Source organism: Aptenodytes patagonicus, chromosome 5 (genome assembly GCF_965638725.1).
Source record: "Aptenodytes patagonicus chromosome 5, bAptPat1.pri.cur, whole genome shotgun sequence".
NCBI classification, from domain to species: domain Eukaryota; kingdom Metazoa; phylum Chordata; class Aves; order Sphenisciformes; family Spheniscidae; genus Aptenodytes; species Aptenodytes patagonicus.
This window is the reverse complement of record NC_134953.1, coordinates 58,255,277-58,278,121: the sequence shown is the minus strand read 5'-3', so window position 1 is coordinate 58,278,121 and position 22,845 is coordinate 58,255,277. Positions and strand designations below refer to the sequence as shown.

Genomic DNA, 22,845 nt, shown 5'->3' with positions numbered 1-22,845 from the left:
AGGTATCACTGCGTAGGAACTCGTGGAGATCTGCCTGGTCATGTCAGCAGCAATTTTCTACAGGCTTTCATTCAGCACGCCTTTTCTCTTTGCTTTGTTAAGGCCTCTGCAATCCCAAAACATCTCCATTTTAAAATCCAGATGTAATCCTAAAACATCCCACTTCAAGGTATCTGGCACCATCAGCTGACCTGTGCCCATTCCTCTCCTGACTCTCACCTCCTCTCAAATATTCTCTGTTTAAAGCCCATGTTTCCACCTGCTGCAACACAAAAGCTGTTCCTGAGGTACTTGCTGGGGACTGCTGACTCCCGAGCTGACCATTTGCCATCTGATTTTTGGAGCTGCCATAGTGCTGGTTCCTGAATCCCCCCCTCACGTTCCTATCCCCAGTGCAGGATCCACCGTGCTTTGGAAAGCTGAAGGCGCTCTTTCTCTTGGGCAGCCAATGGCTTGAACGTCTCTTTGCCACTCTTTGCATGTAGTTTTCCATTAAAACCATTTAAGCAAGACCCAGACCTAGTGCCTGTGCCCAAACCTGCATGAGCCTGTGAAGTCAGGGCATTGCAGCTTATCCAGCTTTCCAGGACTATGTCCTTGGGGATTCCTAAATCCACAGGGTGCTATAATGGTACCTCATTATACTGCATGCATTTGGCGGTGCAAGTGTTCTGTGCATTTAATCTTCCACAGGGATTTATTTGGGGAAATGAAAAGATTTCTCTCCAAGAGTAGAGACTTTCCCTGTGCAAAGGCTTCACTTCCCTGAGTCCTTTGGGCTATGGCACGAGTGCCTGCAAGCAGCATCCCAGATGAAAACATGGCTAGACCATGACAAAAGTTGTCACAAAAGCCCTTTTTAATCCAGGCGATGCTTGTGTTCACTTGAAAGAGTTTCCCTTTCTCACCCACCTTTGCTGTGGTTTTGAGTGCTGGCAAACCCACAAGCGGCTGTCTGTAGCAGGCACAGAGTCCCACATACCTCTGTCTGTCTGTCTGCTGCAAGTGGCTCAGGGGAGGATTTAATCACCTCTCACCTTCCCTTTGCTGGAAAACGATTCCTGTCCCTCATGTGGATGCTTTTACAGTTCTTGTCTCTCCAGGCAGGATGACTTGCTCAGCCTAACAACCTACAAGTCATTCACTTTGCCTGAATCCTATCATTAATGGAGATTTCCAGAGACGATTTATAAAACATAATTTCTGGTGTTTATGAGGTATTTATTAGCCACAGTGAAATGCTAACTAGTAATTAGTAGCTTATTCTTATCTCAGCTAGCCACGTTTGCTCAAAGGCAGATATCCCATTTTCAGACATTTTCCAAGCCTTCCAAGGTTTTGGGTGGATTACCATTCCTCAGCCACTGTCCATCTGAACCCAATTAGGTGGTTGTGCCTGGGATCTTGCCCTTTTTGGCAGGTCTCTCTCAACCGCGGAGCCCAGCCTGCCAGCTGTGTTTTACCCATGTTAGGCAGCTGAGCAGGGCTCAGCTACGTGCCACCTGGCTGGGCGCAGGACCAAGCCCAGGCCAGCATGAGCTAGAAGGCAGCTCTTTCCAAGAGGTATCTGTTTGATAAGTAAGGTGATATGAAAAGCCAATGGGCTCCTGTGTTCGGGGAAGGATTTCTGACTCTTCTTGAGGGAGTACAGTAGGAAAGAAGCTGTGAGTCGACTTAGCAGAGGCAAAAGAGTGGGAAGGTCTCCAGCCTCCTTGGAGAAAGGATGGAGAGGAGAGAGACACGTCCTGTGCAACACCTCTGTCTTGGGTGGGACAGACCGATCCAGGAGGGACATGGCCACGAGATGCTGGTTCAATGCCTCGCTGTCAGTCAGGATTTGCTTTGGCTGGAGCTGACAACAACCGGAGAAATTTTAAATGGAAGTTTTAAATGGAAATCAGCTGTTTGTGAGAGCCCCCCTGGAAGGCAGAGCACAGAGGAAGCAGGGGGAGGGGCACCATGTGCTGCTTTGCCTGCTGCTGCTCCGGAAAACTGCCCAGGGAACGCCTGGAGCTGCAAGCTGGTGCAGGACAGTGGTGGGGAACCGCAGAAGGGACGGGCGAAGATGGTCAGATCCCTCTTCTGTAGTGATTTTGCCAGAGATTGTTTCTGTTGTGTCAGGACTCCCTTGGGACTTGCAGGGATTGCACAAGAATGTACTTTCCCGGGCTACCAAGCCCAGGCAGTGCTCCTCACTGCTTTTCTACCCATGTTTAGGGTGGTAAATCCCCCTTTCCCATTGCTTAGCAAGCATAGGGGACACCCCACCAAACTTCACTGGTTTCCTTTAGAGAGGAGGGAGTCTGCAGGGTCTGCTCTTAACTTCGTCCTGGAGCTACATGGCTGAAATCATGCAGGTCGATGTTTTTGGGATGGAGGGAGAGCCTTGCTTTAGGCCCACACATACAGCCCCTGCCGCTGCCTCCCCCACGCTTGCTCCTGGCAGGGAGGATGAGTGAGGGGTGCTCATACCTGAGCATGGATGGGGCACCCCAGAAACAGGTTTCATTTAAGGTTTGACAGCCCTCAGCTCACATGTGGATTCCCACACAACCTGTCCTTACCCAGACCGCAACAGCGAGCAGCAGCCAGGCTGAAACTGGGCCAGAACACAGGTGCTTCGGGCAATTCCCAATTAGAAACCGATGTATTTCACTTCCTATGCAGCTACAGAGGAAGTTCTGTGAACTCCAGTTCTGACCTCCTGAAGTTAAAATATCCAGCTTCTGGGTACCACTGAGGCACGGGACAGCACTAACAGCTCCCGAAGGCCCTTAGGGTCTTGCTGGGGGTTGTCCAAGTGACCTGGGGTACAGCAGCGAGCACAGCACCCCAAGGGTCAGGGATGGGCACCCATCCTGCTTTGTCCTCACTGTGCTCCATTTCCACTGCTTTTCCTCTGGACCCCACCAAGGCTTTCCTTTTCTTGTGGGAGATGGAGCTTGATATTCACAGCCAGTACAGCCATCTTCTTAATATTGCTTTGAATGTCATTGATTCCTATGGAGAGGTACGAGACAGCAGCTGAAGGCAGAAAAAGGATTTTCCTCTGGAATTACATAAATTATTATTAAACCAGAGGATGTGTGTCACTGGTGCATATTGCTTATCAGAAAGGATGTCTCTTCCCAGTAATGCCGACACTTGGGAGTGCAGTTCAGCCTGTAAAATATTTATTAGAAAATGTTCCAGAGTGGCTTATCAGTTTTTGAGACATAACATCCATCTCATGAGCGAGCCTCGTCTGTACCTGGAAGAGTGCCCTTCCTCTGGAAACTCTGGAGGGCTTTAAGCACAACAAAACAAGGAGGGAAAAAAATAGAAGAAAACACAAATGCCTGCTATTATAATGGATATAAACTTTCCTTGACTTGAGATAATGAAACAGCCAAAGGATAGGACAATATTTAAACGGTTTCAGCAAGGAATTCACTGCATGAAGCCATCACACGTCAGCTCAGCTGAGTCAGAAACAAACACCTGACCTGCAGCCTGCCCGCGAGTGAGTGGGGAGCACGGGCTCTGATGTCCCCCAGCGCTCGGCATGGCAGCGAGGAGGGATAACACACCAAAATGCTTGCCCGATTGAAATCTGCGGAGGAGATTTGGGAAGCCGTTGCCAACCAGCACGATCTTCAGAGAGGCTCCTGCAAGAGGGCTGGATGCCACAGAAGGGGGACTAATTGCATTAGCTTATCTCAGCCCAGTAATCAAAATTAATGGCAGTAAAAGCAAGCCCTTCCAGCGGGACCTGAAAGAGCAATTCATGGAAATGCCTCAGCAACACCTATCCAATTAATAGCAGCAAACAGAGGGTCCTGGAGCAGATGCCATCGCAGCTGGGGCTGGGGGGGGAAGCAGAGCAGGCACTGCTGGAGCAGCACTGGCAGCCGGAGGCAGCTGAGCCTCTGCTCCTGCTTGGGGAAGGCTCGCCCTGTGCAGCACCAGCTTCAGACCTACCTCTTACACATGTCAGAGATGGAGAGGCAGAAGGTGCCAACAATTATAGCCATGGTAAGATCTTGTGTTTTATTTAAAACTCTAGATCTAAAGCCTGAAGCGTGTATTGATTTCCTATAATAGTCTGTGACAAGGGAAAATCTCAAAGAGCCATCAGCTCTTGTACAGTGTAATGTCAGCTAAGTAGGAAAGCAGACCCATGACACATATCTGTGTGCCAACCACAGAGCAAAATCCTTCCAAAAATAAATCTGTTGCTGCTTATTGCTTATTTTACCCCAGTAAAAATACACAAACTGTGTCTCATCTTTGAGAGCAGGAGTGACAGTCATTTACAAGAACCGGAGCGGACGTGAGCAGCAGTCCCCAGCTCTGTACATCTCATCTCCTACAGTTCAGCCTCCTGCAATTCTTTCCCCGGCAATACAGCCAATGCTTCATTTTCATCATCATGAAATCCCATACAATAGCCTTGGGCTACAGGATTTGTGGTGGGAGAGGGGATGTGTTTCAGTGTCCCACAACATACTAATCGGCTGGGGACTGCTAGCAGCAGGTTTAAAAGGGACAAGGAGAAAATGCCAGCACCTCCCTCTCCCCAGCCAGTGCTCATCAGCACCATCAGGCCTGGGGACAATGTCAGGCCGCTGCTGGGACACTCAACCCCCCCCAGTCACAAGTTGCTTCTTCCATTTTTAAGCTGGAAAACACAGGCCAGATCTGTCCCACAAGCCTTGCTGCTGGAGCTTGTGGCCAGCAGGCATGCGGTGAGACACAGCCATATAACCTGTAGTTGTTTTTGTCACCCTTCCCTGAGCCTTCCCTAGATCTAACGTACCCTTTCAGAGGGATGAGCATCGGGGTCACAAGCCCAGTTCCCCCAGTGCCTCCCAGAACATCACTGCAAGTATCACAGCACAGACTTCTTGTGGCTCCTTTGCTGTCGATGGGTCCCCCAGGAGGGAGGGAGCAAAGGGAGCTCTGGGCATTGCCATCACCCCACGCTGAAGTTTCTGTCTGAAGGCAGATCAGCCCAGTGCTGCACGCTTCCGCCTCACCTTGCACAGGCGTGGTTGGGAGCAAAGGAACGGCAGACAAGGCTGCGTTGGAGTCTGCTGCAGCTCCTTCAGTCACAAACCAGTTTTAGAGCAGAAGGAGACTCTGGTCCCAGACTTCTCCTAAGAAAACGCAGAAAGTGGTCTAATAAGAAAAACAGTTGAACTGTTCCAACCAAAGTCCATTTGCTGACCTCAAGAACTGTGGTCCCCAGCTCACCCACAAAGGTCTACCGTAACCCATTTCCCTTCTCCTACTAACTTTGGCTGCTCACAGCAACACCAGATAGCCTCTTAAGAAACTCAGGTAGATTTTCCCATTCTTCTCCAGTTCTCACTGTGTCCCTGCCCGGCGGTACAGAAGCACGAAGTTCCTGGGACAGCTCTGACCCTGAGCAGCACTTTGCAGGTAATAGGAACTTCTACACATAAGTAAATTTCTCACATTTTTAGGAGGTGAAGGATTTATTTATTTTTTTTTAATCCGGGTGAAAGCCCTGTTCTGCTGGCAGCAGAGGGCAGCAAAGGCCTGCCAGGGCAGGGCTGCGCCCCAGCCAGCGAAGAGCCTAAATAGGAAACCTGGGAAGAGAGGCCGCGTGGGAGGGTGGCAGTGGTTTTACAGTTATTTAAAATTCATGAATTTGCTCTTTTGAAATTCATTAGATCCTGAAAGTGCTGTACTACCTCTAGTTTGTCTTTGAGCAGCCCTAGTTCCTCGCCATGGCAGAGAGGCTGTAGCCAACACAGGCTGCAGCAGAAATGGAGCCATGGGCTCTGCCTAAAACTCAGCACCCCAGTCCCCCTCTCATGTACCATTTTATCAAGGCAGCCCCCATTGCAATGGGAACTTCAAGCTGTTGATATTGAACTTCATCTGTTGTCATCAAATTTTCCATTACTGCTTAAGTGCAAGTCCTGGGAAACCTTTTATTTTCCTGGATAATAGACAGAAAGACAACGTAGGGGAGAGCAGGCTCCGAGCAGCAGGTGGCAGCGCCTTCAAATATGGCAGCAGATGGAGGATGCCGCCCAAATTGATATCGCAAGTGGGGTAATAGCCAACATGCAAAGTTCACAGCAAAGCTGTGACAACTCTGGGGCTGGCAAGCAGGGACAGGCAGGTCCAGGGGACAGAGCCCAAAGGAAAACCCAACGGTTGGGCCCTGCTGTGGGAGCAGACTTCAGCTGCCTGGGGCAGGTGGGAACGGGGGTGCTCAACACGCCGGTCCCGTGGGCAAGGGGAGCTGTAACCTCTGCGGCAGGAGCTGCAACCAATGCTCCAGAGACAGGGCAGAAATGGCTCTGCTAACAATTAGTCCTAAAGCAAAGGTTTTAAAGGTCAAAAAGCCATTAGCATTGAAGTACCATGTTTCTGCACCGCAAAGTATTTGGAGAGAGATGCTGGAGAAAATTGTCCAAGTGAGTCAACCGTTTTCCCCAGCAACAAGTTGTGTGACTTGCAACTGCCTGAAGTAGAAGATCAAATAAAAGCAAACAAGATCACAGCAGAAGAGCTATGATTTCTCAGTCAGTGAACCAGGCCGATGACAAATCCACAATATTGTGTATTTTATTTAAACTAACAAAACTACACGTTTTCCAGGTTGCTTAAAGCATTCTGTAAAAACTGAACTCAACCTAAACAAAAAAGGATATATTTTAATAAGACCCAGGGACTATTTTTGAGACGTATGAGTAGGGCTTAGGAATTAAGAAATAAAAAAACAACACACACACACGCACGCATACACACGCCCCGTAAACAAATTGTTAGTGTTTGACACAAAATTTGGTTTTAAAGCTGCAATTCCCCAGTTGTAAGGAGCCTTTACAAAATGCAACGCTATACTAAGCTGTAAAAGAAACCATGGACACATCTATCGGAACAACATAAATATCACGTAAGAACCCAACGTAAAAAGGATGTTAAAGTTGCAAAGTCGAGCACTCAGCCAGGAACATGCCAGAGTTATGGTGATGTGCGTTAATTTAATTCACTTTGTAATTGAACAACTACTGCAAGTAGGAACATTGCTTGGACTTATTAGCATTTATTTTCCTTATGTAAATTGCTTACAAGTTACATTTTGCCATCCATGTTGAAGGTGCAGTCCCAGCACTTATTCCACATACAGTAAGTGTGCCCCCTTTTTCTTTTTTTTTCTTTTAAACCACATTTCCTTTCAGTACAGGGACATTGTCATCCCAGTTTACAAAAAAACCCCCAAACTTATAAAAAATTATTAGTGTTCCAGTTCAAGTATCCAAAATCACACCTCCTTAAGTAGTGTTCAGCACTTTCTGTGCTACAGTGATTTCACGTGCTCAGACATAGCAGCACACAAGGGACTTCACCCAGAGCAATGCATTCAGCATTCTTCGGCTCTGACCCTGCATCCCAGCTGAGACACTGCCCAGGGGCAGGGGGAGCTGGGGATCCTGGTGAGGGCAAACAGAACAATGAACAGAATTGCTTTCTTTTAAGAAAATCCTATAGTAGCTCCAATTAACAAAAATGGAGCAGCCCTTCTGCAGATGGGGTCTGCCTGGTGTGCTGCACCCTGATCAGAGACCCGTTGGGAACTTGGGGTTCCAGCAACAAAAAGGATGCAAGATTATCTACACTACCCTCTCTTTCTTCATAGTGTTGAGCTCTAATAAATGGTATTTTAAATGCTACTACAGAGTGCCGTTCTTACTGGGATCATAACAGCCCAGCACCTCCTGGTGCGATTCGTTTGGCACAGTCAGCAGCCCCAGTGAGAAATCCTTTCTGGGAAAAGGCTGGTGAGGAGATGGGGTGCCCGGCCAGCCCTGCATGCGGCCGAGGGGCAGTCGCTAGCCCTCTGGCCCCATTCTTTGGTCAATTGGGAAAATAAGGAGGAATTATTTGAATGCCTCACCCCAGCTGAAGTATTGACTTGTCTCAAGAAACATGGGGAAGGGAAAGCAAAAAGCAAGGAAAGTTGGTGCTGTATTTGGTTACTAACATGCTTGAAATGGTGACAGGGATGGTTAGAGCTGAACTGAGCTGCCCCTCTGGAGCTGCAGCCCCGTGCAAACAGCGGGGTGGGTGCACAGGAGTGTACAGGGCAGCCAGGGACGGGCATCACCGAGTACGAGCTGTTTGCTGGGGTGGGAATCGTGATGAACCAGCACCTCCTGGTGCAAACCAGAGCCCTAGCTGCATAGCCTCAACTCCTGCCCAGAGCCCCAAACTCACGTACAAACCCGAATGTGACAGTAAAGCCAGCATGCAATGGGCTTTAATTGCATGTCATAATGCATACATTGGCTAGAGATGGATTAAGGTTTCATAGGTGATCTCACTTCTGGTATTTCCCAATTATACTTTCATTTTGCAGCCTTAATACTCTAACAATTGATATGTAATTTCAGAAGTTTTAAGAATCCAAGGACAACGTGTCCCTTTTTCCAGGACAGTGCTTCTACCGGTACCCGCAATGACTGCCTGTCAGGGGCTTTGGAAACTTCCCCTCTCTCGCTCATCTCTGACCCTTCAGCAACAGACAGCAGTAGCAGATTCTTATCTCTTAGGGACAAAACTGGGAGGTTGAGTTACATGTTACTAGCAGTTAACACAGACATTTACTGTGTTAGCTAGACAGACATTTAGTGCCAGCTAATGGGGCCCTCTGGATCCTCCAGGCCCTGGACGGTGTGCCCTGAGCAGCACAGACCCTTCTGGCCATGCTTCTTCCCACACACGCCATTAACACTTCTCTTAACTGGTCCCCAGCATGGTCCAGTTTAAGCCTCCACCCCAGATCAGTTCCCAGTCCCCTTGCACTGCCAACAGTCTCACAGCCAGATCCGCCCAGGCACAGCATGGGGGTGAGCGACCTCATCGTCTGCTTTTGCTCTGAAAAGCAAATATCCACATTACTGTGTGACAAGAGGATTTTTTTCAAGTCTGATAATTCCTGGAAGAATCCAGCTCTGCCAAGCGTGCTCCACCCCAGCAGTGCAAGGAGGAGTGGGATTGCCCGGCGTCCTCTGCCCAGCTCACAAGCATGCAGCTCACCGAGAATGCACCGTCCCTCCTGTGGCCTTTCTCTTCTCTCCATGGCACATAAGCAGCATAAAAATGAAGGAGATGTAACAAAAAAGTAAGATGGAGGAGGACAACAAGAGCAAGGGAAGACAGAGGGGCTGAGAATAGGCAGGAGCTGGCTGCAGGACCAGTACCTCTGGGAACTTGGGACAGGAGCACTCCTTTCTCCTGCAACTCAGCTCAGGCATCCAGTTTTTACATTCCCCTATATTTAACAAACAGCTGTAAAACCTACTGAGAAAGCATGTTGCTGCTTCTACTAAAATCTTATATTTTACACTCAGTCTACTCCCTTTCCCAGCTGTGTTTCAATCAAGTGACAGAGGTTTGCTGCAGAGTTGCAGGGCTGTACTAAAGACCTCAAACAAGCTTCAATACAATTACAGATCGTGGAATTAAATGTTTTTAAAATGAGGCTTTAGTTCCTCGCCCCCCAGCCAACACGTTGTTTAAAGTTGCACACAAGAAGAAAACTCGAAGTACTGAATACGTGCTCACCGACTGAGCTCCCTGCACCACCTTTATGCACAGGCACACAGTAGCCGAATAAAAACTGCCCAATGTCAGCTCTGCCCCTTCCTAACTTCTGAATGTGTGACTTTGCAACCTTAAGGCTTTTCTAGCAGGTTTTTACGTGCTTGAGTGTAACACAATATACATATCCCTCCCCCCAGAAATAACTACACCATATTAAAGAGTTTACAAATGTTCTGCTCAGTGTCATTGCTCTGTGAAAATACACTAGATACGGGGTGCTCGAGAAGCAAGTTAGGTCAGAGAGATCTCCTCCCAGAGGGCGTTGTGGTGTCCTCTGCTCTCCACCCCAGCCTGGGTCCCAGCTGAGGCCATCTCAGCATTACTCCTGAGCCTCCTTGCGAGCCAGCTTATAAACCTCCGTCGGCCCATCCACGTGGGTGATGGTGGTGGTGAGCTGAAGCTCTTCCCCACTGTTTACTCCCAGGTCACCTGAGAAAGTTATTTTGTTAGCCTGGTCTCACAATAAATATTTGACAATTAGAAAGCAAAAGACTCATTTTATTCCCTCCAGGCTCTCAGGAGCTACCTGAGCTATGGACTATGCAACGTTTCTATAAATGCTTTTGTTTACAGTTATTTAAATACAAGCATATCAGTAAAGGACGATTTCTGTGCTACTGAAGACTGCTGATAAAGGAAACCAACAGCATTGCCATTCTCCACTTGCCCAGATTTTTATTTTCTCCATTCCTCATCCCTCCATTTGAGCTACACAATTACAACTGGGCAATGCTAAAAAGTACAAAAACCGTCTAGAAGGTTTTAGACAGCCTTTGCTAAATACTCAAACCTGTCTAACCTAGTCATTAATTAAAATGTCTGCTAGGAAAACCAAACCATTATTTGCATAACATTTCAATGTGCTGAACGTGTACTTTGGCCAAAAAAAAAAAATGCACAAAGGGTATCACCCAGTTTATATCGCTTTCTTCCCATGGCAGCCTTCAGATCATTTAGATGCATTTACCGTTCGACTGGTCTTCACCATAATTCTTGTGCGACGGCGCGTACAGGAACATCAGGGCAAAGACGTAGAGGTTCCACATCCCGTAGATGCCGGTGAAGAAGGCGCTGTTCACTTGTATTGTTATGTCCCCCCACTTCCAGTGGCCTTCGGTCACCTGCCCAGGAGAAAGCAGACACGCACGGGCCGGTCAGTTAAGACCAAATTCTGTAAAAATACAGAAGCGACCCCCTAAAGCACTAAGAGTAAATTGACAAGAACAGTGTCAATTCAACAGGATCGAGTAAATGGGGTATAACAGATTCAGTGATGCAGAAGTCAGGCTAGGATTCTCCTCTTTAGCCTTAAATCTGCAGGAAAAAAATGATCCTTACAAAATGATTGCATCAGGAATTCTTTAACTTTGATTTATCATTCTTAAAAGTGACAATTTCTCACATCCTGCGATATATCCCTGCTGTAACTGATGTGTTCAGCAAAGATTGCCACATGAAGGGCAGTACCTAGGAGACAACTAGCTACATCTGAAAACATTAGACTTCTATAAATAGACCTTTTATAGAAGGAAAACCAGCATGAATAATGCGAAGACCTAATGTGCTGAACGCCTTCTTGCTGTTTCTGTCTTACGAGAGGGGCCTAGGCTGACAGCATCAGCCTTAGACATGCAGTGATTTGTCAAGATTTACGAAAATATCAATATTAGTATTACTTGAATCATCAATATTAATATTACTTGAAGATATGCAGACTGTTCATGCTGAAATGTTGGCTTTCCATTAAAGAAAAGACATAAGGGGGAAAGACGAAAGCTAAACTAGCTTGAAAAGACTAGCTGGACAAGATTGTTTGCATTATGCCCATACACAGTGACGGTTATGGTCACCAGCACTCAATGATGAATCAAATTGCCAAGTGACATTTCTCAAACCATTGCTTCAGTCTAACAGATTTTTATGAGCAAAATCATCTGCTGCTGTATTTTGCATTGGGACGCACCAGGTACCCCAAAGCATAAGTGGTGCAGTGAGGGAGAAACTGCTCCTGCACCCGTAATTCTGTAATACTGGACTTGCGAGGCTGTACCCACGGCTCTCCTGGAGCTACAAGCTGCCTATGCTTAGGAACAACCAGAAATGACATCTTTGAAATAGATGCAATCTTAAAAGTCACTTGGAGTAAACCATCAAAGCACATTTAAGTAGCAATATAAGCTCATTTGTACAGAGAGACTGCATCGTAGCTCAGAATAAATAGGTATAGATACTGTTGGAAACAGCAGGGTTGCAAAGTCAACCCAGGGAAGATTGAATTCTGTTATTTCTCTGTGGGCATACAAAGCCACTGGATTCTTTCAATGTGAACAGAACATTTTTCCTCTTGCTGAGTTCTCAGAAATAACTAGACCGTGTTGGCTGATATTTCAAACAGCACAGCCCCAAACCTTACTGTGAGCCAAAGGCCTGTGTGAAGGCTTCAGCCTAAGCAATTTTATGGCAGTGCTTCAAAGAAATGAAAACAACTTCTTAAAAAGCAACTTATTATCAAATCTTCTTATAATAGAGATGCCTTGTCTGAACAGCAAGTGAGCCGACGTCGTTAGCGGCTAGGGAATCAGAGGCTGATGTTCTCAGACAGAGCTGAGTTTCGTCACTCACCTGGCTCACAATGAAGAAGATGACTGTCATCGCTGCACAAGCCAGGGTAATAAGCATCAGGAACTTGAACCTAAAAATCAGTCCCTGTTTAGAGAGAAATGTCACTGGTCACATTAACAGAATCCACAAAACCCATTTTTGTTTTTAGCATATACAAGACACACGTATTAAAAAAAAAGAAAAGGCAAAGAAAAAAAAGGGTCCAACCCACGAAACCCCAAAGCAAAACAACCTCCGCCCACTCCTCTGCGCCGTGTTCACGACAGCCCATATTCTCCGCTCCCCACACGTCTATGTTCCTCCCGGATGCTCTGAGTGGGGTGTGCATGTCTGGACAGCTCTGGCTTTCCATTACATTTGCTTTTGTGACTGATTTACCGAGAGTTAACGTGGAAGAGGAGGCATGTCAGTGTAAGCCGTGGGTTTCATCCACCAGCCAGCCTGATAGCTCATAGCTTTTCTTAAACAAACACCTGTGGAGAGCTTGCACGGCTTAGCAAGACGAGTCGGTCTTTCTACAGCACAGGTACTGGTACCAGACTAATCCTCACCTCCACGGTCTGTCTGTCTGGAAACTGCAGCGATTCTCAACGCTTGTCAAAACTACGCTGGCTATTACAGAAGAATGTAGATTATAAGACAAACTATGGCTCAAGATCACTTGGTTGGGAACCTGACTGCATACCATAATTGCTTTCACTAGTTTTACATTTTTACTTACAAATTCTTTTGGTTTTGTTTCTGTGTGTGTGTTTTTTTTAACCTGTTTCTGGAATTTTGGTGGAAATGTCAGTGTCTGCGTAATGACTATGCCACACTGTGACAACAAATGACTATTAATTTAACTCTTCCAGAGCAGATTCATGCTTGCTAGATGTTTGTATGTAGAGCACAGCTGCAGCAGCTCTACAATACGAACTGAAGTCCTGTGCCTCTTGCTAAAGGGAAAGATGGAAAAAATGCTCAATATCTTGTTCAAATTCTCACAAGTCCGGTTTTCCATTTTTTCATGTGCATTCCTGATGGGTGATAACTGGCCTGTTCAAATCAGAAGTGACCACCATTTAACAGAACAAAATTGGTGATAAATATTTACACACCCATGGAAACAACAGGCGCTCTCAGCTTAAGAACTTAAAGTGAGCTCCTTGCATTTTGCGGCGGATAAAGACAGCTAGGACAGAAACAACATACAAAATCATGGGCTAAAACCGGGGATAATGAGCTGAACATGTCGCATTTTGATCCTAGTGGGACAGTTTCCCTCCTGCAACTTGGTGAAGAAAAGATAACCCCAAAAATCTGAATTCACGCCATGGAAAAACAGGGTAGTCTTAGCAACGCTTTCCATTAAACACAATCATTAATATTACAGAAGGAGAAATGGAGGTGCAGGGAGCTGATGGCCTTACACTCCACAGTAATTTAAATGATAGTTTGGCCAATTTTCTTCTATCCTCCAACACTGTTCAGTAAGCTGGGACACCTAGCTTACCCTCCTGACAGTTTAAAACACTTCGTTGGGACTAAAGACCCAAATAAAGAAGAAACTTCACAACAGTCAAACAAAAAGGCACTTTAGGGGATTTGAGCAACACAAGAAAGGCAATACAGATCAGATCTTCTAATTCAGGACTGTATGGATAGAGGAGGTCTCAGTATAGACTTTAAGGTCAAAAATGCATTTTAAAAATAAAGAATCTGTGCAACAAGGAGGGACATTACCTCGTAATGAAGGCGGCGAGCCTTGCTCATGGCTGGGAGGCTTGACTGCTTTCCACTGATGTTTCTGAACACTTGGAAGACCATAAAACACAGGAAGAGAAAATAGAGACACAAGCAGATTCCCGCGACTATAATAAAGGCCATCTGGGCAGCGCAAGTTAAGCGAAAATGGTATGAGCTAAACAGAAGTAATAGAAAACATTATTCAGGCAATTCACTTATTTTAATATCATCCCAAAGATCATAATTAAACTTCTAGCAGGCAGCAATCACTCAGGACAGCAGCCTGCTTGCAAGCGAGGCAGCACTGGGTGAGCCCCCTGGCTCAGTGGGGAGCATGGGCTCTGATGTCCCCCAGTGCTCGGCATGGCAGCGAGGAGGGATAACCCGCCAAAACTCCTGCCCATTTGAAATCTGCAGAGGAGATTTGGGAAGCCGTTGCCAACCAGCACGATCTTCAGAGAGGCTCCTGCAAGAGGGCTGGATGCTGCAGAAGGGGGACTAATTGCATTAGCTTATCTCAGCCCAGTAATCAAAATTAATGACAGTGAAAGCAAGCCCTTCCAGCGGGACCTGGCAGCCTGAAAGAGCAATTCATGGAAGTGCCTCAGCAATGTGTGCCCGAGTAATGGCAGCAAACGGAGGGCCCTGGAGCAGATGCCATCGTAGCTGGGGCTGGGGGAGAAAGCAGAGCAAGCACTGCTGGAGCAGTACTGGCTCTGGGGTTATCGTGATGACACCTGGGACCTAAATCCCCCGGCGCTTCCCCCCAAATCTCAGACATCTTGAGGAGAAGTTCAGTTCTCCAGTGACTTCTCCAAGCACAGCACCAGTCCCTGGCGGTACCCAGCACCAAACCTGCCAGGCCTGCCTCTTCCAAATGACACCGGCATCTCCCGCAGCACCTGAGCCCCACCTCACAGCCCCAGCCTGCCAAAAGGAGGAGGGTTTCCCCACAACCTACAGGTATCGGGCAGGAGGGGAACACCTCCCCTCTCCTCCTGACACAGACCTAGCCTGCCCCGAGCTGGGTGGAAGGATACAGCTAGCTCTGTGCCAACTTCGGTGGTCCAGATGCTATAGAAGGGGTTCTTCAGCTGCACTCCCCTGCAAAGAGGAGAGAAGACACCAAGCTGCCACAGAAGTCAACAAGCTCAGAGAGCCCCACACCTGCTCTGCAGCCTGGAAAGAGCCAGCCACACTGCTTTCCTGTGCAGGCGAGGAGGAGATACGCTGCTGGGAAACACCAGCATGCTTCAGTGCACTCACAGGAGCCTCTCCTCACTTCATGAGATGGAGCTGTGCATTCAGCCATGGGGGTTAAACCACTGGTCCCTGCTGCAGGAGGTACACGGGGAAGGCTCGCCCTAGGAGCAGCGCTGCACCTACCTCTCGCACATGTCAAAGATGAAGAGGCAGAAGGAGCCAACAGCTATGGGTCCAACCTGCTTCCAGTACCCTGAGAGACGATTCCGCTCGTTCTGGTCCTAATCGGAGGGTCAAGAGGTGGGGAGGAGGAAGAGGAGGAGGAGGAGAAAAAGGAAAAGCAAGTTAGCCTGAAGTCCTCTCACCTGGAGCAAGTCCCCACAGCATTGTTTCCAACACTCAGTAAGTACAAGGGAGTTGCCAGGTATTACTGCAAGTGGGGCTAGAAACTACCTTCCCTTCTGTGTCGTACCCACCATCATGTGCTCCCCACAGAAGATGATCCAAAATGACAGGAGCATGGCATAGAAAATGCCTTGTCGAATGTCTCCAAAGAGCAACATCCAAGTCCAGTCAAATCCGATGGAAAACCACTCCACGGGGATGTTAATGAATGTCATGGAAATTCCCAGAGCAAAGATGACCCTGGAGAGGCAGAAACACCATCTCTTTCCAGTTTGCAAGGCAAGGACACAGAGCCCAGAAGCCAAAGCTGTGCATGAAGAGCAACAGAAGGAAATCTGGCACTGTTTGGGCAGTGGCGGTGGGGCGTCACCTCCTGCCAGCAAACCCTCTGGGGCTAGGCCTCTCCGAGCAGCCGTGGGCAAATGCAGCTACTCATTCTCTATGGGTTTAATGGGAAAGAAAAGAGAAGCTATGGATGTTTCCTGCTCCCAGTGTGCCTGGGTGGAGGGAGGGGACAGAGAAGAGACCATCCCTGCCTCCCCAAACATGGGCTCTGCCTGGGAGCAGTGACCACCTCGGTCAGGGTCCTCTTGCTTGAGGGTCACCTTACCCAGCATGTGAGCCCCTACTCACTTCTCCAGCAGGACAGGAGCGCGTGTCATCAGTGTGATCCGTCTCCAGTACCAGACCATGATAATTAAAATGCTGGGGGTGAGGAAGGTCTTCATGGCAAACCACACTTTTGTAAAGCCTCCATTTTGATGGATGCCCTAAGGAAAACCAAGGTGGAATGCAACAGCTGTACAGGGTTTAACATCATTACTCTGTGCTTCTCCTTACAGGACCTGACAGGAGAGGCACGTACATAGCAGTACACGTAAGCATACGTAGATGCAACTACTCTTTGAAAGATGCGGTTTGCCCAACACAGGAAAGGGAGCAGGTGCCTACTTAGCACCCAGGCCATCTAAGGAAGCTTCAAAAGTTCTTAAAACAAAAGCCAACACATGCAGCTTCCATTGCGAGGTAGAGAGCAGCCAAGAGAGGGGCACTCTGACACAGCGTGGAGTAAACTGGCAGAATTGCTCTCAGACAAGTAACAAGATACTCATGAAGCGAGGTCACCACTGGTGGGAAATGCATCAGCCAAATTAATGCATTTCTCCAGACACATGCCCTCCCACCGCCATCTGCAGCCACCACAGCTGGCTGGCTCGCTGCTTCTGCTGAGAGGGACGGTGGTGGTGGGTTTTCCAGCTGGGAAAAGCACCCATGGCCACCAAGGTTCAAGGGAGGGCAAGAGCAGGGATAGCTGACAGCCATCCCAAACATCTGCGTGGTGATGGCCAACTGCAAGACAGACCAGGTCCCCCCTGAACCCTGGTGTTCTGTTCCTCCTCTGCTCTTATCTGCGAGAAGCAGGGCTTAATCAGGTGGAGGACTCTGTGCCCAAGACAGACTGCGGTGGGGAGGAGAGGACAGAGGGGAACTCTCGGAGCCATGGGAAGAGCCCAGCTCTGGAGGTGGTCACTGGGCAGTGCAGGAGGGTGACACTGCTCAAGGCTTGGGGAGGGCTCCTCAGAAGAGAGCAGTCAAAGAAGGCATCCCTCAGGAAGGAAGAAAGGCACATTTGCAGGCAGGAGCTACCCGTGATGAAGAGTAGGACGTTTGCTGTGGATCAAAGAGGAGATCAAGAAATGAGCTGCAGCAGCCCCAGGGGAAATGCCCTTGCTGACTGCAGCACTGCAGGGCACAGCTGCTCTCCTAGGAGGCGGTGAGCGCAGACAGAAGCAAGATGGACACTTACCACGAAACGGATATCCTTGATTTCCCCAATGCCCACGTTAATGCCCTTCCTCTCATTCACGGGGAGACGGATGTTGATGAGATAGTACTTGTGAGCCACACTGCCGATCTCCATGAAGGGAAGGAAGTCACAGTCATAGTGACGGCCTTCAGACTCCAGGGTCTAGCAAAAGGGCACAGAGCAGCAAGACAGCAGTCAGCCTCGGACAGACCAGCACGCCCTCCACGGTGAGGGTCTGCAAAAGCCCTAACGCTGAACATAGCCAGGACCATTGCTAGCATCAAGAGCCTGTCTGCTAATTCCAACCTTTGCCTGGGGAGTGTCTGTGCAAGTCTGGAGAACATCAGCAGTTTTGGGACATTTTTGCTCAAGTTTTTGATTGTTTTGGGTCATTGAGTCAATAATGTTTGACCTCAAGCAGGTTCACGTCTCAGGCTCTTAAATACATTTAAAGTTAAGGGAGACTTTCAAGGTGAAAGGCTACTTTGGGATCCAAGCTTCCCCCCTCAGCAAGCACAACTTGAGCAAAACCAAAACACACAACCCTCTTACACGTGTCTTGATGTGGAGTTTCTTAAGTCCTGTTTTACTAGCAATACTCTCCTCCGCACCTCATATGTATTTACTGCGTATATGGGGCTGTATGGAAGAGTACGGGTGTTGCTGGAGACATAAGTGGGTTGCTGAAAGGGACTGTGAAATGGGAGAACAAGACACAGAACTGAAAAACATGGCATGGTAAAGAGACACCAGATTAATTTAAGCACAGGAATTATGGCCTGCAGCACAAAAAGAAACATCTTTATTTAAAAAAGATGCTCTGTTCTCAACTGCTAGCTGTGCTCTCTGCTCCTAAGCTTTGTAGCTTGAGGCATTAAGAAGTTATTTTAAGAACTCTTGCCCCACCTCTCCAGGTTCTTTGAGTGCTGCAGTGTCCCTGGTGGGCTATTTCCTTGCCACTCCTGAAGAACAAGGTTTTGTCCATCACAGAAGCACAAGATGGAAAGGTCCAAGTTCTCTAGGATGGTTTGGGGTATACAGATCTCAAAGCATTCAAGTTCTAGCCTGATCACAACTGCAGGGGACAATTCTGCTTGCACCTGGATCTGTGTGTTGACCTCATACCTTTTATTCCTTACAGTTTTAAGTCTACCTTTGACTTCCTCCCCTTCTCTTCCGTCACGAAACAGAACCGCTTGCATGTGGAGCTCATCAGGTTTTCAAAGATTTTGAGCCAAGAAAAAGCTGACACATTTGAAAGTTATGATTGAACAATTCGGAACTTCTAGGAAGCACAAAGAAAGAAAGGAAGAGGACAACTCCCACCACACTCCCACACCTCCCCACCTCCAGCATCATCAAAACACCTTACTTTTGGTGAGCCAAAGGTGCATTTCAGCTTCCTGATCTCTATTGCATGTGCTATTTCTTCCCAATCATCAAACACATCATCGCGATACGCTAATGACACATCCAGGGTAATTTCTGCATTTTCTTCTGCAAGAGTAAGGAAACATCAAGCTTGTTAGAGAGGAATGATACAGAACATCAGAAGGGTGGGAGAGCCTCTAGATACTGAAAGGATCTCCAAGAGGCACAAGCTACAGAGGGGAATGGAAATTTTTGCATTCCAAACAATACAGATCAAACTACCTTTTTCAAAATATTATCTCCTCTCTAGTAGAGAGGAAAGAACTTTTACTGGTCATAAAGGTCTGATATCTTTCTAACATATCATGACTTACAGCTTACGTTACGGTTGTGGGTGAAGAGCATTATTTATTCATATAACATTAGAAACAGTAATTCATATAAAATTGGAACCTAGACAGCTGCAGAGACAGACAGTAAGCCAGAAAGCCATCCAGCAGCCTCTTCACTGCGGGTTGGCAGAGGGACAATAAGACAGGCTTCAACGTAGACTTTCTGCAGGTAATGCAAGGGTGTGCAATAGGTCCTTCAGCTTTGGGAAGCGACTATATTGCATCATAGGATTTGCTTTAAATTGACATTGAAATAGCATTGTTACAGAAAACCACAAAAAAAGATGAAGTATACAACTGCATATATTGTATATGTAGTTAGATGAACCGTATAAAGGAGAAACCATGCAACTAATGGTACATTTTGTTCATTTAGGCACGATAGCAGTAATCATCTATCAATGTAACCTTAGGTTTCTTCTGGCTGTAGGTTCACCATCCATAAACATTAAAGCCCAACGTCTTGAATAGAAAGGTCTAGAATATGCCCCTTAACAAAGATGTTTTCTACCAGAGAGATTTTAAATGAAAGAAACAAAAAGGGAAAAGTCAAAATGCATCACCAAAAGTCCAAATCACTTCGCAATTGCCCGTACTTAGGATCCTCTGCTCTTAAAAGATGAGCCAGGGTTCCCAGAGTGATAAGAAAACATTACACAAAGTTCTTCTAAAAAGAAAATTAAAAAAAATTTAAGTTTAGCTATGCTGGCCTTGCTGGAAAAAGGGATGGCCTATAACCTCAGAAATGAGGATGGAGTTGCTGTTTTCTGTATGTATTGTTTAACTTGAATCATTCTACAGAAGGCTTTTGAAGCCCTCTCCTTCACGCATACACCCCGCAGCAGCACCAGCTTGTTTCTGCTTTTACAGATGCACCAACTTGCACATCAGTAAACACACGTAGAGTTTATATGCCCAGGTAAGGCCACCACATCATATTTGCATGGAAACAGTCAGCTCCTCCTCTCCTGGACATGTTCACAGTAGGAGTATGGGGCGTAACTGCTTTTAAATATGCTCTTGCTAGGATGCTGCCAAGAGATCATTGCTGCAAGAAGGAAATGGGGCTGGAACAGAAACTTATTTAGGTGCCATAACTGAACAAGTTCATGAAATTGAGAGTTACAGTTGAAGCCTGCCAAGCAGCAACACATAAACATGCTTTAAAAATCCCAGGCAAGTCTGTACGAGCTCTACCAGATGTAAAATGCTCCTATTTACCAGGCACAGATCCCAGGGAAGGCTCTGAAAGAGGAACACATTCTGAAACGAGCATGTGCATGCTACAACCTAGCCTCTTTTCGCAGATCACCAAACTCTGAGAGCCGCAGCTGTTGGAAACGTGTTGGAAGATGGCTACAGAACCATCCACTGTGGAAAAGCATTGGAAATGGCTACAGAACCACCTGCCGTGAAAAAGCATTGGAAGATGGCTACAGAACCACCTGCTGTGGAAAAGCGTTGGAAGATGGCTACAGAACCATTTGTTGTGCCGGTGTTGAAGTACCATGCTCTCACTGCAAACAGCTCATGCTTGCAAGCTCCCTGGAACCGCGCTGTAGCATGCTCCTAAGCTCAGGAGGTCAGAAATGCCCCTGCAGATCTAAGCTCGCACGCACACACATTCCATCAGGGCTGCGTCACTGTATAGGCAGACACCATATGTGCTCTGTCCTGTAAGGATGCGGAAGGCGTACACAATGCCAACGCCCATAGCTTTTCACCAGGAACAGTCTGTATGGCAACAGGGCTTGCCTGCTCTCACAGCAGCAGCCTGCGCATGGGAACGGGCTGCAAAGACACATCAATACTTGATGAGCTTTGAAGTTCAGCTCCGAAAAAAATCTGTTCTTCATAATTCTGAAGGGAGGCTGTTTCATGTCTACAAGTAAGCATAAGTCTTTCAAGCGCTGCATGTCCCATATATTTGTCATCTTTTTCAGTTATATTTTTGTTGGGAATATGTGGTGGCATACTCATCCAAAATGATGGGAAGGGGCGTGGATGGTATCTGTGGTTTAGACTTGCTATTTATACAGTGTTTGGAGGTGGCTCTGTTATGCCTTAATGTGGATGCATCAAGGTTTTTCTGAGCTTTTTTTTTTTGCACACGTGATCTATACCATCCAGATTGATATCAAGTTCCTTTCCACGGCAGCCATTAGTTAGGTTTCCATGAAACATGATTTGCCATCTCAGATCCGCTATTTAGAAGACCAGCAAAACAGATAAATGGGAACATAAGGTTAAACTTGGCCTAGCTAAAAAGAACTACAAACTTCATTTCAGAAGCTGTAAAACCAACTGGAATGCTTGGGATTAAATCCAGCAAAAACAGCTTTCATTATTTCATCTTTGCAATCCAAGTGTTGCTGCTGCCATCGAGTATGAAAACCAGAAGGCAAAAGATATACTAGTATGTGCCTTTCCAGACCAATGGATTAGAATCTCCCTCTGAATTTCCATCAGTCTCTGCACTGGGGTAACATCTCCCATTAGAACAGAGTTTTGTACAAAGACCCTTCAAGACTGTCAACATAATACACATATATATGTATGTATACATACATACACACACACACATATGTATTTCAGCACAGCAGACTGATACTCCTACACCAGTCCGCTCTCAGCCTTTCATTAGCAGTCCCCATTGTCCGAGAGGAACAAACACAGACAGTGACACACTGTTTGGCAGAGAACTGAGTTTTAAGAAGATTCGTGACTTATTCACATTAATACCGAAATGTCAGATGGTGAATAGACAATTCGGGTGTCTGCCCTTTTAGTGTTAACACTGTGCGCTCCTGAAGTCCTCTGAATACTAAGGGCAGGCTACATGCCTGTGCCTGCATACGTGCATGAGGGGAAGAAGGAGAGAAGCAGCAGCTGATGTTCCACCATGCTTGGCTTCAAGATAAAAGGTGTTTTAAAACAGTGTTATTTACCATCAAAACAGTGGATGGGAGGAGCGAACAGGAGGCAAAACACTGACAGTCAAGCCAGTTTTTACTTCTAGATATGCTGACAGAAAGCAGAGTATTTTAATTATTCAAGGCTGAGCCACAGCAGAAGAGGAAGAATACATGCAAGGAAGGAAGAGAAAAAGCTACTGCAAACCTGTGCTCAGCTTCCCAGATGCTAACATGTTTGAGGAAAGCAATTATTCAGTTCCTCCACACATGTTAATCAAGATTCTCCAGAATTTCCCAACAAAGGGTAGAAATAAGTAGGTAGAAATTTCTGTCTTATTCAGTACCAAGAGACGAAATTGTCCATGCCAGGAAACTTCATCTCACAAGGACCATGTCAGAGCATCTCTTCATGGCATGCTCCAGATTAACCTTGCCTTCACAGATCTTGTAGATAACATCTAGTTAATTTGGAGCCTGGTAAATCCCCTCTGATATTAGCAGCTCGAGCGCTGAGTAACAACCTCACTAATATAATAGGATTATATTAAAAACCGTACAGAAATCAGACAGATTTGTTTAGATGATTACGTGTTCCAGGGATGACTGACAAGGAGAAGACACGCTCCTGCTGGGGTTCCCAGCTTTGAGCTTTCTCAATGACTCTCCATTCACAGGGCTATAAGATGCTCCGAAGCAGGTAGAGCTGTGACCCCTCTACAGTAAGGGGCTCCCCAGTACCTGTCACGCTCCAAGCACCGCCAATATATCATAGAAT

General features: G+C 46.9%; 1 protein-coding gene across 3 annotated transcripts in view; it reads right to left on the bottom strand.

Annotated features, from left to right (window-relative positions):
• WLS (Wnt ligand secretion mediator) overlaps window positions 1-22,845 on the bottom strand; it is a 58,522-nt gene that overhangs the window by 10,336 nt on the left and 25,341 nt on the right. For 2 of the 3 annotated variants that reach the window (XM_076339964.1, XM_076339963.1), the window contains exons 3-11: window positions 18,765-18,889; window positions 17,393-17,554; window positions 16,219-16,355; window positions 15,657-15,825; window positions 15,364-15,461; window positions 15,018-15,081; window positions 13,975-14,118; window positions 12,250-12,333; window positions 10,595-10,748 (exon numbers count right to left, since the gene is read on the bottom strand). In XM_076339964.1, the coding sequence (XP_076196079.1) occupies window positions 10,595-10,748; window positions 12,250-12,333; window positions 13,975-14,118; window positions 15,018-15,081; window positions 15,364-15,461; window positions 15,657-15,825; window positions 16,219-16,355; window positions 17,393-17,554; window positions 18,765-18,889 (1,137 nt within the window). Of the gene's footprint in view, window positions 1-6,562; window positions 10,057-10,594; window positions 10,749-12,249; window positions 12,334-13,974; window positions 14,119-15,017; window positions 15,082-15,363; window positions 15,462-15,656; window positions 15,826-16,218; window positions 16,356-17,392; window positions 17,555-18,764; window positions 18,890-22,845 lie in introns of those variants that run through there. The other variant, XM_076339962.1, reaches the window with a different exon arrangement.